Source organism: Eutrigla gurnardus (assembly GCF_963514095.1).
Source record: "Eutrigla gurnardus genome assembly, chromosome: 15".
In the NCBI taxonomy this organism is placed as follows: domain Eukaryota; kingdom Metazoa; phylum Chordata; class Actinopteri; order Perciformes; family Triglidae; genus Eutrigla; species Eutrigla gurnardus.
This window is the reverse complement of record NC_139938.1, coordinates 10,924,733-10,940,957: the sequence shown is the minus strand read 5'-3', so window position 1 is coordinate 10,940,957 and position 16,225 is coordinate 10,924,733. Positions and strand designations below refer to the sequence as shown.

The 16,225-nt window shown below is 41.6% G+C and overlaps 1 protein-coding gene across 1 annotated transcript in view; it reads left to right on the top strand.

The window, feature by feature from the left end:
- Window positions 1-8,171: 8,171 nt before the first annotated feature.
- Window positions 8,172-16,225, top strand: part of opcml (opioid binding protein/cell adhesion molecule-like) — a 326,658-nt gene continuing 318,604 nt past the window's right edge. The window contains exon 1 of the mRNA XM_084029508.1: window positions 8,172-8,750. Coding sequence (XP_083885634.1) covers window positions 8,690-8,750 — 61 coding nt within the window. The 5' untranslated portion in view covers window positions 8,172-8,689. The remainder of the gene's footprint in view (window positions 8,751-16,225) is intronic.

The following is a 16,225-nucleotide window of genomic DNA, read 5'->3' as shown; positions in this document are numbered from 1 at the left end:
TACTATAGTATTCAATATATAATGTTAAAAAAACTTCTCCCTGATTCCCTGATTGACTAATACATCACATAACATGAGGAGGGAAAACATGAGAAAGTGACAGAGGAATGTGTGTCTGAGTCAGAGGATAATGTTGATTATGATGAGAATGAGACCATCAGAGTAGTTGCTCCTGTTGCGTCTCCACCATCAGCAGAGACACAATTTACAAAGAATGTGTTGACTTTAAGTCCTAAAATAAGCATTTGAGCTATTCATAAAGCCATCCTTTGACAAGATTATACTTGAGATTACTCATTTAGGGGGGCGTGTTTGTATGGGGACAGTTGGAAGGATGTTGATCTGACCCATTTGCAACACTACATCAGGTTGCTCATTTTGGCATTTACAAGTCCAAAGGCAAAGCAACAGCAAGTCTTTGGAATGGACACTGGAAGGGCAATATTTCCAGCCACCATGTCTCTCAAAACATTTCATGTTTTCACGCGTGTGTGTGCGTGCTAGGAGTGCTCACAAGCGTGCGCTTGTGTTTAGGGCGGGGATGGAGGGCACAAAAAAATATTTGCACCGGGGCCTATCACCATGATATACGCTACTGATTTCACTGATACTGAAAACATTAGATTTTGTCTTAAAAAAGTATTTTTCCTTTTGTTGTTGTATTTGCCGTTTTTGTGCGTACATTGAAATTGAATCCTGGCGGCGCCGCTGACAACACCCACCCACAGCTATAAACACGCACACAGTGAGAGAGAGAGACAGAGACAGCGAACCGTGAATAGTTACGTTAACAGCCGGGACCCGAGTGGTCATCTTCCCCTGCAGGTGTCAACGGTGCGTCCGTAGTTTTATCCAACACGCCCTGCCACCGCCATCTGTTGTTCAGTCCGACGACGTTTAAAAACAAATTTATCCATGATACATTTTGACCAGCTTACTAACGTTAACTTAACGTGAGTGACTATAAGCCGCTAACGCTAACTGCTAGAGCCAGGTAGCTTACAGACTAGTAGCCTACTGTCTCTGTGTCGAGCATACACTAAAAGCGGGCTCACATGAGTGACGTTGACGTACGGACAGTACAGTCTGTTAATGAACCCAGATCAGTGACAGTTGTCATCGCAGCTGCCTGAATGCCGTTACGACGTGGTGGTGCTGTTGGACTCTGCACTTTTCTTGGTTATTTTGTTGTTGTTTTTTTCTTGGTGGTTTTATGGTAGGGCTAATGGTAGGGCTAACACAATTCTTGATGGGGCTATAGCCCAACCAAGCCCCACCCTGGCGCCGCCGCTGAGTACCTGAAACATAAACCTGGGTAACACTTTTTATTATAATCAATTTCTTAAGGTTTAAATTGCTGAGGTGAGATTGACCCCAAGGATAACAGATAAAATGAAAATGTGAGGGTTAACAGGACCTTCAGTGGAATACAAGCAATAAAATTCACTGTTAGCAATGATGCTGTAAAACAACAAACATTATCTTTCAGATCACACTTGGTTTATGCCAGGGGCAAGCACAGAAAGCAAAGCACCTTGGGAAATGGATGTGTGTTCTCTGTGGAAAGCGTTCTTGCTTTCATTGTTGGTGAATAAAATATTAGACACAACCAGAGACCAGAGACAAAAGAGCCTGCAACAAACACACACTGAAGCCAAGTAATTTAACAAACAAACTTATGATCAATAGGTTCAACGTAGTTTGGTTTGTTCAACATTATTGTGTGTGCAGTTATTAAACCATCCATCCATCCATCTTTCCTTCCTTCCTGCGGTCAATATGAGTATATGATACCTTCATCGTTCATGAGTGCAAATAATAAGTTACTACAGTTTATCAGAGATTTGGTGCATTAAAGGAATGCATTGATGCCAAAATATTTCAAATATTTAAACCATTGTACGATTTTAGAGAAATCAAATGAATATAAACATATCCGGATGTGATGCATCGTCTTTACCTTTCAGCCAATAAGAGGAATATCCCTTTGCATCAGTAATGAGGTCATCAAGGGCAAATTAGACACTCGGCAAGTGTTCTGCATCTACATGGCTGTGGATCAATTGTAATTGTCTACAATTTTGCACTTATATGCAACTAATTATGAGTCTGAAGTAAACAAAATGTGCCACCACAGGAGAATGAATCTCCTCCAACAAAGATCAATGTGACAGGACCTGTCACCATTTTAACAACAGTGATGTCTATAATTTTTTTTGATCACACCGTCCCTTCATCTCCTTGTAACTCATGCCACTCACTGGTGTCAGATATAAAAGAAAGTGTTGGGGAAAAGTTGAAAGCAATTTGAACTTGTGTGGAGTACATTTTCTTTGCAAATACTGGATCTATCTAATACATTTTATTGTCTATAAAAACAATATGTACATAATGAAAATGTAAATGCAGTTGTTGTGGTGTGGAAAACAGCTAGCGGCAGCTACTAGCAACTTGGGCATATTTGGCAATAATATATCCCCAGTCTGACGCCCCTGTCTCGTTGTCTCAGACTGACATTCTGGAATGTAGTATCGGCCAAATGAATAACTCTAACCCACTAATACAGGGAGTTGCAACAGCAGGCCATAGAATCTTTCTAGCCAGTGGACTCTCACTATGTGTGGTAGTACTCACACTACTCCTAAGTAAGCCCAAGATTATCTCCTTGGAACTCAGTGATACGCTCTCATGATAAACTTAATCATCATAATTCAGTGCCTTAACCGTCTGGAGGAGGAGGAATTACGGTGCGGCCATCATCTGCCACTTACTCACCCACAGGGAAGATGGATAGTAACAATGGAACTGAGAAGGAGTCAGTGTCCGGTGCCCACCAACATCACCTTCCATGTGGCCAATGTGAGCGACAATACAGAAATGACTGTATAAGAAGCGTCTCAACAGTGTGGGCCATGTTCAGCTGTTTTTCCTCTCCACCTCCCCACCTCATTGAATGTGACTCGAACATGATGTTCAATGGCTGCCTAGTGTCAAGGCACTAAACACACATTGCAACCCCACCTCCAGTAAAGTAGGCAGCGGACTGAGACGATCAAGATATAACAAGCTTCCATGGCTGTTGCCAGACAACGCATCTCACCTGGGATAGTGGTTTGGCCTTTTCTACTCTATACTCTGTGTCGCCATTAATGTGTTATTACGGAGTCGTATACTGTTCTGTTTTATTATGGATTCCATTAATAAAAGGTCTGACGGGTCAAAGGTCTGAGACAGGATATCACAGCTTTTTTCGCTGTCCCCCTACACGTTTTCGCTTGTCCTCTAATGCAGTTTTACAAGGACTAGAAAAGTAACTTCTTGTTGATGGGACACTGTGACTGGTGTATTTTCTCCTCTCTGCAGAAAATCCAAGACCTGTAACAGAAACTGGTTGTGCCTATTGTCCCCACTCCAGATGGACCAAAAAGCTTTTACTCAGTGGACTTCCTGGTTCGCTAGAAGACAGGGACATTTTTGTTGGATCTTCGCATCCTAAATCAATGCTACAGCAAGGTGATCTTTATATTAATCATCAAGCGGTCACTGGAACAGGTTAATCTTCCAGGGGATAATCTACAAGTTCACACACCGACTGGTGATGGTAATGGCACTGCAGGCACCAGGGTTTGTGGCAGCTGTGACACATGGTTACCATTCCCCAATCCCAGACGAGTTAAGGACTGGCCTGAATAGAGTGTTAGGTGTTGTTTGGCCCCAATGGAAGACCGAAACATTAACATAGGCAGTGTTCTCCAGGCTTGACTCCTGAGAGGGACATGCTGAGGAGGGCTGTCTCATGCCACTGTATGGAGCATCTATTTCTTCCAGTTTCAAGGATTTCCGTAGTGGGAACTGCTATTGGTGCCTGAGGCTTTGGTGAAGGAGAGCCTCTGGAGTGCTCCTCTCTGAAGGTGTGGTCATTTAAGAGAGCTTTGGTGCTTGCACTGACCTTAGCTAAGATAGTATGTGAACCACCCTGTCGGTGCACAGCAGTTGCTTGTTGCTTTATGTAGCAGAGTCACATCAAATCCCTCATTTGAACTCCTTTGGACTTACTGGTTCTCTAAAACTTGCTTTTTGTCTTCCCCCTGATGAAGGGGACAGGGAGGCAGAGTTACAGACACACTAAACAGCTGATTGTGTGCTTCAGGTTTGGCCCTATCCAAGAAACACCTGGTGGGGTGGCTTTGGGATTGCAATTTCCAAGCCTATAGGCTGCAAAGAGCTACAAAAGAGACTGCAAAATCAACACATGTCAGTGTTGACGGCATTGTTTAGTGTGGTGAGTGTCACAATTAGGTACGCGGCATCATGGTTGGTACTTTGTCCAAGTCCTCAGTACTGGTGAAAAGGCTGAGTGTGTCCGATGTGTCGCACCTTCATCTGGCTCCGTCTACTGTACCCAAAGATTCCAGCAGAGGACAACGTTGACAATAATGCAACCCTAGTTCCAAGGGGGTTGTAACCTTTGTCAGCCATTTGTTGGGCATGCTTGTTACTATGGAGTGCTAATTGACTCACATGTCTGTCTGAGTCTTCAGCTAACCTAAAAGTTTTAAGGTTAGATAAAATAGTTTAAAACATTTAACAGATATCACCATGACACCTTGTGCTGATCACTTACATGAAGATAATTATTTGTTGTATTGCAGATTATGGGCCCTAATTTCGTGGCGCAGCGCAGGGCGGCGCAGGGTGGCGGAGCCGGCGCAATGCAAGTTTCGACCCGCGCAGCCTTGTGCACGGTCAGTTTGGCAGTTTGGTGGATCGCCTGCGCCAAGATGGGTGTGGCGCAGGCGACACCCATCTTGGCGCATCCGATCTCGGATTAAGTGGTTGACGATGAGTGAGTTATTGAAATTGACCAGTGCATGAAAAACAATGTTTTTGCCTGGGGGTGTCTTTCCTCAACAGTAAATGTTTTTATTTTAAATATGTGAAATAACCTTAGAGGGACTTTGTTTAATACTACTAAGAAATGCGAGCCGAAACAACCCCCTGTGGAAAATACTTTTATCCTATACAAACCAAACACCTATGTCCTACCCAACACAGTATTCATAATATTAATGCATGGCATTACTCACTCATAATGACATTATCTCGTCCAACCTTTCTGTGCACTCACAGCATCCAGACAGGTGGACATCTTTACTGGGGGATTGAGATAGATTTTCACTTGCTCATTTTTATTTGATCGTTTTACAGCTGTCCCATAAAATGATAACCACAGGCGCACTTATGTTGCTGAAGCTACTGCTGCCAAGAAGAGAAATAGAATTTTGCCAATGGCATTTCATAAGAAATGAAATTAGCTGAACTACATTTTGGTGTTTATGATCAACCTGATCTCAGAGGAAGGAAATTATATTAAAGTTTAAGGACATTTTAGAATTTTGCTTTTCAATTCTTGCAGTATTGTTACCATGGAATGGCCAGTGTTGTTGTTCAGAAACAAAACCATTTAGTTAGGATGAGCAAAAACCTCATGGTTGTGCCTAAAACTAGTACATTAACTAAGCAAAATGTATGTTAAACACATCACAAATATCACTAACGTAACTTAAAAATACCTCAACAACAAATTTTTCCACTTATTGTCACTTATACTACGTCACTAGCTCTAAGCGTAGCATATTCACGTGCATGTGTAAACGTTTTTTTGCAATCTGGAAAAAAATGGATTCATAATAAAAGGTGAGTTAAATTTAATTATTAATTGTTTAATGTAGTTTATTTGATAGTTAAGTAATGGAAAATTGTTAAAATGCATATGTTACCTTTAAGTAACACTATCTACCGTCTACCTTCCACTATCAAGATTAACTCCTGGGCAGCAGTGGTAGCTGAGTGCTTTTTCTCCACACGAATGCCCATCCAACACTCCCTACGTGAGTCCTTTAAAGATAGTGGGCCCTAGTTTCGTAGACCAGGCGCAGTCAGCTTTCAGCGCACCTGCGCCACGCCGACGGGGTGTGTCCGCCTGGACTTTGCAAGTTTCGTGCACCGCGCAGGCTCGTGCAGGCTCGCGCAGGCACACCTCCCGTCACTCCCACACGCGCAAGTGGGAAAGAGGGAGGAGAAGAAGGCGTGAGTGGGAGACGAGGAGGAGACGAGGCGTGGACTGGGATTAATACAGCCGATTCAGATCTTCACCAATCAAATGAGCTCCTCTCCTCACCTTTAATGCGTTAGGGGAGGTTCAGTGCAAGATCCGTCACTTGACAACCCGATGACAGAAGCAGCGCCGCCGCTCCCACCACGCGCATCACGCGCTGTGCGTGCGTATCATAATAATAACAATGCCGATATTATAAAAAACAGGAGAGAGAGAGGGAGATGTTTTGGTCCCAGAGGTTACGCGTGCCATCCGCCTTTGATCTGACGTCAGATGTGACGGGACAATCTATATAGATATAAATTTACGTGTTGATTCAATTAGTTGCATTAAATAGTGTTTGTTGTGATTATTTATTGCATTTAAATGTGCCTGGAACTGTGGAAACCTGCCTGTGAGGTCTCGGTGACGTGTGCGCACTGCCGCCGGTCAGCCAAACTTCCACTCCGCCAGCTGTAATTTGCCTTGAATGAATGGACTTTATTTACGCCTTGCGCCTTGCGCCTTGCGCCGAAAGTAGACCAGGTTGGAGCTGGCGAGCTTTCAGCGCAGTCTCGGCGAGGCTTTTTGCCACGAAACTTCCGCTATGCCAAGCTGAATCTGTGACGCCTCCCCCTGCTGCGCCGCCACACCCATCTTGGCGCAGGCGATCCACCAAACTGCCAAACTGACCGTGCGCAAGGCTGCGCGGGTCGAAACTTGCATTGCGCCGGCTCCGCCACCCTGCGCCGCCCTGCGCTGCGCCACGAAACTAGGGCCCAGTATGTCTAGTTAACTTAAGTGAAGTAATATTGTTGTTCCACTGAATAAAAACAACAGTTTTAAACTATAACCTAAAAGTCCTAAATAATATTCTACAAATCCCTGAGCTCCATTGAGGAGTTGCTTCACATTGAAAAGGCTCCACAGGTATCTGGATGCTGGGACGAGGATGAACACATCATTGATGTACTTTTCTCTATAAAACCGAAACATACAGTAAGAAAATACTCCTGATAAAAACAGTCTGACCTTTGTCTTTGATTGAGTGCGTTATTTGATGCGGCACCATCTTCACCTCACTATGACCCTGTTTACACCTGCGATCGCCCAAGCGATCAGATCACCATGGACAGCTCTTATTACAAGTGAAATACAGAAAACAAGAAAATGCATTATTAAAGCTTTCTTTTGCTCATCTCCAGTTGGTTCTCAAATAATGTTGTTCGAATGAGGCTGCTCGTTTGTCCTTTTATTTTATAATTTTATTGTGCTATTCCTATGAAGGTAGGAAAAGAACATAGAGGCTCCATATCTGAACCAAGCTGTAAAACCTTGTATTGCTCTGTTGTCTATAAAACATATACACTGCACAACTGCTGACCAGGGCAACCTAAAATTACTGAGCATTTTGCTGAGATCAGACGGCAACTGCTGTGTCTGAAAAGTGATGCTGAAGACTGAAGTTGCAAAATAAGTCTGATTGTATAGAAGTCTAAAAATAGATAATAATAGATGATTAACAACAGCTTTTGGTTTAGGGGGGATTTTTCATGGACAAAGACTTACCTCTGATAAAAAACAGCAGAGAGCCACTTCCCCGAGTATTTCAAAGTGAAGCATCTGGGACTGGGATGGGTCGCCAAACTCCAGAACATTACATTATACACATTAACACACATTGTAACTGCACCCCGCTGAGTGTGTGTAGATTTTATCACAAGTATTCTGTGGCAGGGGATTTCTGCCAGCTTTGAAAATGAATCACACCTCAACTCCATTGACTTTACTCAGAATAGCAACAGTGAGAACTTGAGGGCAGATCTCATCACACATCGAGTGTCACCTCATTATGTTTCTTTCTGTCCAGCGCCGTTTCTATTCCCCGCAAACGAACCCATCTATGTGCTGCAATAGACTGGTCCCAACTGTCATAACACGTATAACACGCATGGAAATTCCTCATTAAAGCACATTCCAGACATATCAGACAACACCAAGAAATCACATCAAGGGATGATTTTCAGTAATATTGCCCCAATCCCAGATCACCTTCTGCATTAATTAGGCAGCTATTTATTTAGCCGTCATTCAATATCAACCCTGCTTCATCTTTTTTAATCCTGCTCTAGTTCTGTCAGAGGGCAGAGAAAGGAAAGCAGGGTTGGGGATTCAGAGCAGCCAAAAAAAAAAAAAAAACAGAGCTAGGACTGTTCATGGGAGATCGACAGAAGTTTCAGCCAATGCCAGCTGAGCAGGGACTGCCCTCTCCCTCCTCTCCCCCGATCTTGCAGAGTGCTGGTCCCTCTGTGTGCTGTATTACGTGGAGGAGAGTGAGATCGAATACTGTGTGAGGAGCCAGCCTCTGTGTTTGCGTGCCGCCAACTACTACGACTGCACTGGATCTAAAGCATCTTCACTACAACCCCGCAAGTTGTGGATGAATCCAAAGTGACATTCAGGGGAAAAGGCAGAGAAAGAAGAAAAACAGAAAAGTGGACAGCTCTCTGAAGCTCCCTGCTGTGTGAAGATACAAAGAAAGAGCATCTATAAAGAAGCCCAGCAGATCAGAATCAGCTCTGTTTAAGAAGCATGTATAATTCGGTCTGTTTCGTCATCCTGTCATGGGTGTTTGCTGTGCTTGTGTTCCCAGGTAAGATTTCTTCTATTTCCCTGTCTCTGTTTTCTTTGTGAGTCTATGTTTACATCCTTCTGTCTTTTCTGTAGCTCCTCTGCTCTTGTTCTTGAGAATGGCACACTGTTGAGACATATACTCTCTCCCTTTCTTACACTCTGTCTTTAAATCATGGTGACTGTGTGAGGGGACGTCCAAAGATGAGAAGTTGTATTTTAAGTCTCTGGAGAAGCTTTCGATGTTGGTTCAGTCCTGCTAAGGATTCTCCAACAAGGAATAAGAAAAAAAGTTCCCTCCAACTTGTCAGCCTTTAGGAAGATGAAAGTCAAAGGGTGTTGATCGATGGGGCACGGCAGTAGCGTTTAAAGGAGTTGTGTGTGTGTATAATGCCAGCAATACCCCATAACCTTTAGCCTCCATCTTCACACAAACGAGGCAATCCTGACAGCCAAACAAATTGGAATCGATCATGATGCACAGAAACAGCCGTGGTGTCTCATGTCCAGAAATGATGGTAAATAATGCAATTATGCACCTGGAGTGAGTGAAATATGATTTCTCTAACTCAAAGGGATTACGTGAAAGGGATTATGTGAAGGAGTCTGACAGGGGAAGAATGTGATGCATGGATTCACCTGGACCTTTTATTCTGCCAACTCAGCTTCCAAGTGCTGCAAACAAGTTCTGTGGGGGAGCTTTAAGTCGCCCTTTCATCTTCAATCTTTGTGTTTGAAGATGGTTTGCCCAATTCGTTATTATGAATTGGGGAAAGTCAGCCTCACATTTAAAATCAGTTTGTACTCCTATGATAAAACAACTGTGTTGCACTGGGTTGGAATGCAGTCCACATTAGCTACATTGTGTCCATTGCTGTACCTGTATCATACCAGGCTGGATGGAGGTTGACAGCTTGGCTCTTGTGTGCGATAGTTGTTGCCACAATTTTAGAGAGTTGCATAACGGGGAGCTACTCTCTCTCAAAGCTGGAAACCAGAGAAGTCACCGATTTGTGATGTCATCACGTAATAAAATCTGGAGCTGCCCATCGACAATGAATGAAGACACTTTTTTCTTCTTTTTTTTTTTTACTCAAATGAGCTTTATTCTTTTGTAGTATTGTCAGTTGTGACACAGAAAACATATCCATATACTCAGCACTTTGTCCTTGGTCCTCTGACTGTCATCTATAACATATTTTAACCCTTTGTTAAGTCTTTGGCAGACTGGCCAATCATAGCGTAGAATTGTCTAGACCTGACCAGGATCCAACATCTATCCGGCTCTGCTACATTGACTCTCATGTAATTGTTTCACGTTATACATTTTGAGGTGGTTTGATGGATCTGGAGCTCGTCATGGTAAAACGTTGTGTAATAGTGATACTTGTCACCCAGAGAGGTTGGAAGGAGATATACGTTTATAAAACCTTAAACCCAGAGGATCTAACATCAGCAGAGTATCATTAACTAGCATCAGCCCTTCAATTTTACACTAGCTCCTGAATGTGTACTGAACTTTTTACTGATCGTGACAGAGAATAAAGACCCACCATGCAGGCTTGACATCAACAGTGTTATTTCTTAATTTCATTGTCTTCTGTCTGGATGGCCAGGTTATGTGGTGGTTCACTTTTACACTTTAGCTTCTATCTTAATCTGCTTATTTTCTCTGCTGTATCATTTTACATCAGGATATATCCTTTGAACACAAATTGTAGACCCTTCTGTCTGCAAATAGTTTATCTTGTTTTTTCCCAAAAAATTAGATATTTCTTCAGGGAGTGCAGTTAATTACAGCATGGGCTCCATGCTAGCTGCGACTGCTGGATGGAGTCGCAGTGAGGGGGCGGGGCTTAGTGAAGGGTAATTTCATCATCTATGGAGCAGTTCCACCTCTTGCTTGGTTACGTCACATATTTTAGTGCTAGCACTTCGGAATTGGGAAAGAGTTGTTCTTGGACCGTGAGGAGAAAACATTTAGAAAAAAAACATAGTTTAGGGCAAAGATCAATGATTTTCCTCAGGTTGTTTATCAGTCTTGGAGGAGTGCCATGTCTCCACCAGGTGGAAGTACTGATGCTGCGGCGCTACATACACATACACTGTATTGTTGTTGTTGTTACTGGGAAAGATAGTTAAGAATTACTTTCCTTATTACTAGTTTAGAAGAGTAAGTAGTAATACTACTCCCTTTTTCCTTCATGATATTTGTATGGGGCTTGCTGTCTTTGGTTATCTTGTAGCCTTGTTGTTGTGTTATTAATGCCCAACAACAAACACTCATAGCACATGCTCACATAATTCAATATGAAACTCATCAAATCCACCACAGATGGCATAAGGAAAGGCTATTCCTCAAATCATAGGCTTTGCAAGGAAAACCATACTTTAACTTAAAACTTAAGTTTTAATCAAAGATAAATATTATCAAACAGAATATGGAGGAAAATGATCAAAAATAGAAAAAATAGAATGTGGAGATGCTCAGCTGGGAATAAGAATTTTTTTTTCGTGTTGCATGTTTAGACTGTATGGAAGTCATTACCATATATCCATAAGCTGTGAAGATTTCGTTCTTTATCAGACACATAAGTCCAACATGTATCATTATTTTCTTGTCATTAAATGTGAGTCAGATATGTTTAGTCCATGTTGTCACCTGCCAACAAGAAATAATAATTAAAGACCAGAGGCCTGTACTATGAAGCAGGATTTGTGCTTAGCGAGGTAACTTCAGGGTTAACTCTGGGTTTTTCCGACCTACGACTCTGGTTCACGTCTTACCGGGGCACATCACCATGGTAACACGCTGCAGAGCTAACCTGCTCCAGAGCAGGTTGTGTTCCTGATGAGAGATCAACGTGGAGAAAATCACCGCCTACTGACCAATCAGCTCTCTTGGTGCACGGATAAAAAAAAAATAAAAAAAGCTTGGTGGATCGTGAGAGGGTCTCTTAGGAGAACTAGAGTGTTCAGAGCCAAAACCCCTTTCTTTCCCTGACGATGTTTATGTGAGAGATACAGATTATCATCGAAGGGATTGACTTTTCTGTGTCAGTGTTCAGCCTACTGACCACTTTGAATTATGTTTTTATATTTATTTGATTTGCTCCCAAGTCCGTTTTAAACCGCCGGGATTGTAGCTGAAAGAATTAGGCTGATAATGTCATACACCATGCCATAAAAATACATCTCAGCAACACATTCATTTGTTTAAAGTTATTTTTTGGCTTTTTATTGCGGGAGGACAGCGTGAGAGTTAAAGGGGCGAGAGAGAGAAACAACACGCTTTAAAAGAAGACTGCAGGGCTGATTTGAACCCAGGATCGCTGCAGGGAGCCTCGGTACATGGGGCACCAACTCTACCACAGAGATATCAGCACATTGCTTTGCCAGTCAGATGCTGCTCATTGGTGTAGTGGGTAGCATGGTCGCCTCACAACGAGAGGGTCGCGGGTTCGATTCCCGGTTCAGGTTCCTTCTGTGTGGAGTTTGCATGTTTTCTCGGGACAGCTGGGATCGGTTCCAGTCCCCCCGTGACCCTAAATGAATACAGGATAAGACAATAGATGGATGGAGATCGGGTAATGGCCCTTATGATGGGGCAGTCATAGTATACGATGATTAATACTATTAATATGATTAACGCATTCACACAGTCGGCGACTTTTAGCCAGCTGTCCTTCCTGAATTTGGCAGATGAAACTGTTGCTTTTTGCCTGTATTATATGTTTAACTTCTTTTTTATTTCTGTAAGATTATGGTTCGCTCCTCGTACATGAAATATGCCGCTCTGCTGCTCCTAGACTGATCCATGTTTGCGATTGGTCAAATGCTGCAGACCCCGCCTTTTTTTATGTGCACACGTTCATAGCTGGAAAGGGAAACCCTGGGTTGACTTACCGAGTTGATAACCGGTGTCGTGTGACCGCTGATCTCTGATTGCCTTTGTCATGGTTACTTAAACTGGATAACTGAAGATACCTGGTATGTTGAACTCACTTCATAGGCTAGGCTTTAGAGAGAGTCTTGGACTGAGATCAGTGCACAATTCAAGTTCTACAAGCCTTAAAGGAATAGTTTGACATTTTGGGAACTATGCTCCGTTCAACTTGTCCTCCAAATGACAAACACATTGTTTGTTCTTGCCGTCTAGTGTGACACAGAGAAGTATTTTTTGATGTAATGTGCCTGGCAGCCGCTTTGTCTGCGCCTTCCAAAACCGTTACACGTCACAGTTGAAAAGTAAATCACTTTTATTGTTACATTTAGGGAAGATCGTGGTTTGGGTTGAAATGGCTACTTCGAAAAGAGGACCTTTGTCGTCATGGTTACAAAAACAATTATTAGGGAACAAACGTTTTGTATAATTCATTAAAAATCGAAAGCAACTTAAACTGTTCTTCCAGCTTTATTTTTTTCCTCTCTCCTCTAACTAACTCAATGACATGTCTCTCAGGCCATCGTTAGACATCATACTGGATATTGTCACATTGGATATTGTATTATAATCCCTTCCAGGGGGCGCTGTCTCCCTGAAATGACATTCATATGATTTTGTCGACTAATCAATTGGTTGATTTTATCGACAGTACTGTAAAACCTTCAAAAGCACCTGTTTACATCTTGTGTTGTCCAGTGATGTGTTCATATATTTTTTTGTCATTCAGAATGAAAAATGACAACCTGACTGAAGAAAGACCTATAGTTGGCTTACAAACTTTCTTACAAGGATTTGATGAAATTATCTGCCTGTTAAAAAAAGAGCTAGAGGCCGGATCATAGAGCATTTCACTGATTCACCCTAATTGTTAATGAAGTCATATTTTGCCTAGTGTGACTCACCAGATATACTTTAGGTATAAGCCTCCCATTGGCCGTGAATCTCAAGCAGCATTTTCCTTCTCTTCTACTATTTGCGTTATATATTTTTTATTCATATTATATATTTTGCAAGGGCTGCATACATTGAGCATAGCCCCGCCCAGGATGAATGTGATTGGTTTAGAGAAACAAGGCAGAGTGTTTTTTCATCAATGTCATATTTATAATGTGTGTAGCCAACATGCATACACATTCAGGACAAACCTTCACATCTACAGCTGCCCAGTACCACCACTGTTTATCTCACAGAATGACTGAGCAGCTGCCTCTCACCTGCCTTGCTCAAGGGCACCTTGTCAGTAGGAGCGCGAGGGGAGAGACACGCTTTGATGTTTTGAAGCAGTATTCATCTCGCCATGAGGTTGTTTACAGTGTGTGTGTGTGTGTGTTTTGGGGAGGTACAGAGAAAGAGCTGACTCCGACATAAAGGAGTGCAAACGTTTTCTACAGCAGAGTTGAAGAACGCCGGCCTGGCCGTGCATTTGCTGAATGACATGCTGTGCTGAATCATACATCTTGCTGTTGAGTTTGTTTATCTTCTGTTTATTGGGATTAATTGGACTGTCACTCCAACTCTATGTTGAGCCGGTATAAGCGTTGCCTTCATTTTCAATGTCCGCAAAAAGAAGAGGAAAGTGACTGTTTGCATTGTGAGTTCACGTGGCTTGGGATGGTTCACCAACACTTTTTTTGTTGCATTTGTCCAAGAATATATGTTAAAGAAATATATAGAGTATTGTGGATCACACAAGAAACAATCAATCAATCAAGTTTTAAGCGAGCCTTTCCAGATAACAACACTAAGACCTTCTCTTTTCATTTAGATATCGCTTGATGATCTCTGAGCAGTAGCTTGTTGTCAGTCCAATTATCAAGATTTGCAGAGTATTGTGTTTATTTTGACACTATTTGATACAAACTACTTTAAAACAGCCCACAATTTTTAAAGATGGTCACACAAAACCGTATTACTAGCTGCTTTAGTGCCAATAAGGAGAAACAAGTAATTACATTTTGCCTCTCAGCAGCTTGGATTTCCAAGCCTAAATGCCTTCAGAGTCCAGCAGTCTTTTAGCAGTGGAACATTTAAATAACTTAATTGAATTATTTACAACTAACAAAAATGGGTTTGATAATTACAGGGTATAATTATATATAAAACTGTTAACATGATAGATGTAATTCCATGTATTCTGACTTAACAGGTGGTGATACTTTTATTCTGTTAATAATAGCATGAGTAAATTAGGGATACATTTAATACTTTTATCCAGCGGAAGTGGTTGTCCCCAGATCACATAGAAGAAATGAAATGTCTAAAAGGACAAAACTGATTTAATGACTAATTCAGAGCCACTCATCTTTTATTAAACATTGAGGATCTCTTTGTGCTCGGATATAATTAAATTGTTGTTGTTTTTTAAATTAATTTCTTATAAAGTCTTATAATAAGACAATGTAGAACATATTAAATGTAGGTAAAAACATATAAAACTTAGTTCTAGCATCGCTGCCAGCTAATTATTTCAGTCCTCACACTATCATATCATTGTATAAAATAAAAACTACAGGCTGTGTGGCTCCCTTAGATTAACCTTTATGCATTTTCAAATATTAAACATTATTTACATGAGGCTATGCCTTGGCTGGATACTCGATGGTTATTATAATATGTACTGAAAGATGTGCTTCGAAATTGCCCAGTATACTCAGCTAATCAACATTGTCATTCTTCTGATTAATACATGCAAATAAGTAATGTAACGTTTGTGATGACAGGCGTTCAATAAGACCCATCAACCCCAAAATGACACCACCTCATTCACCTCCTCTTCAACTTGCACATATTGTTACCCACCATTAAAAAAATCACATCAAACATTTTTTGGAAGTAATGGTGGAATTTATTTTTTTATTTTTTTGCAGTTGCAACCGCTTTGTTCATTGAGTACATTTTTGATTTGTCTTCTTCTTTTTATCTTTTGTTTCGGGGTCAGACGAAGGTAAGGCGGCATGGCATACCTCGGCATGCATAGTAAGTCTTACTGTCATCTGTGCTGCAGGTCTGTCTTTATCTCTCAGGAGTCCCACTGTTTTGAAAAATCCATTACAAACAACTCAGAGGGACAAACAAGTCACCAATAAAAAATGTTTTTGCAAACTATGTAAACTATATTTCAAGACATAACATGATATTTTTTTAACCTCATTTCACAACGTTAACCAGGGGCCACTGTGTGTTTCTGTAAGTGTGATAAAGGGCTGACATGAAACATGCATGTAACGTATCTTTAGTTGGTAGTTTACTGGGTTGGCATATGTGAATGTAATTGTAATTTTAAATGTTCCAAAGATTTCCATATTAGTTATTCCTGCCAACTGTAAATGTGATGTGGAAGGATTTAAATGGATGAATCAGAAACAACCGATACTGCCTTGCCCATGACATTGGAATTATATTTATTTGTCGTATGTCTTTACATTCATGTCCAGCAGAATGAAGATCATTTTTGTTAAATACAGAAAACAGAGCATTTCCAACGTGCGACTATGAGCTGTGACGCCCTGCCCCTCTCTCTGCCTATTGGTTGTGGGTGGAGATTGGGACAG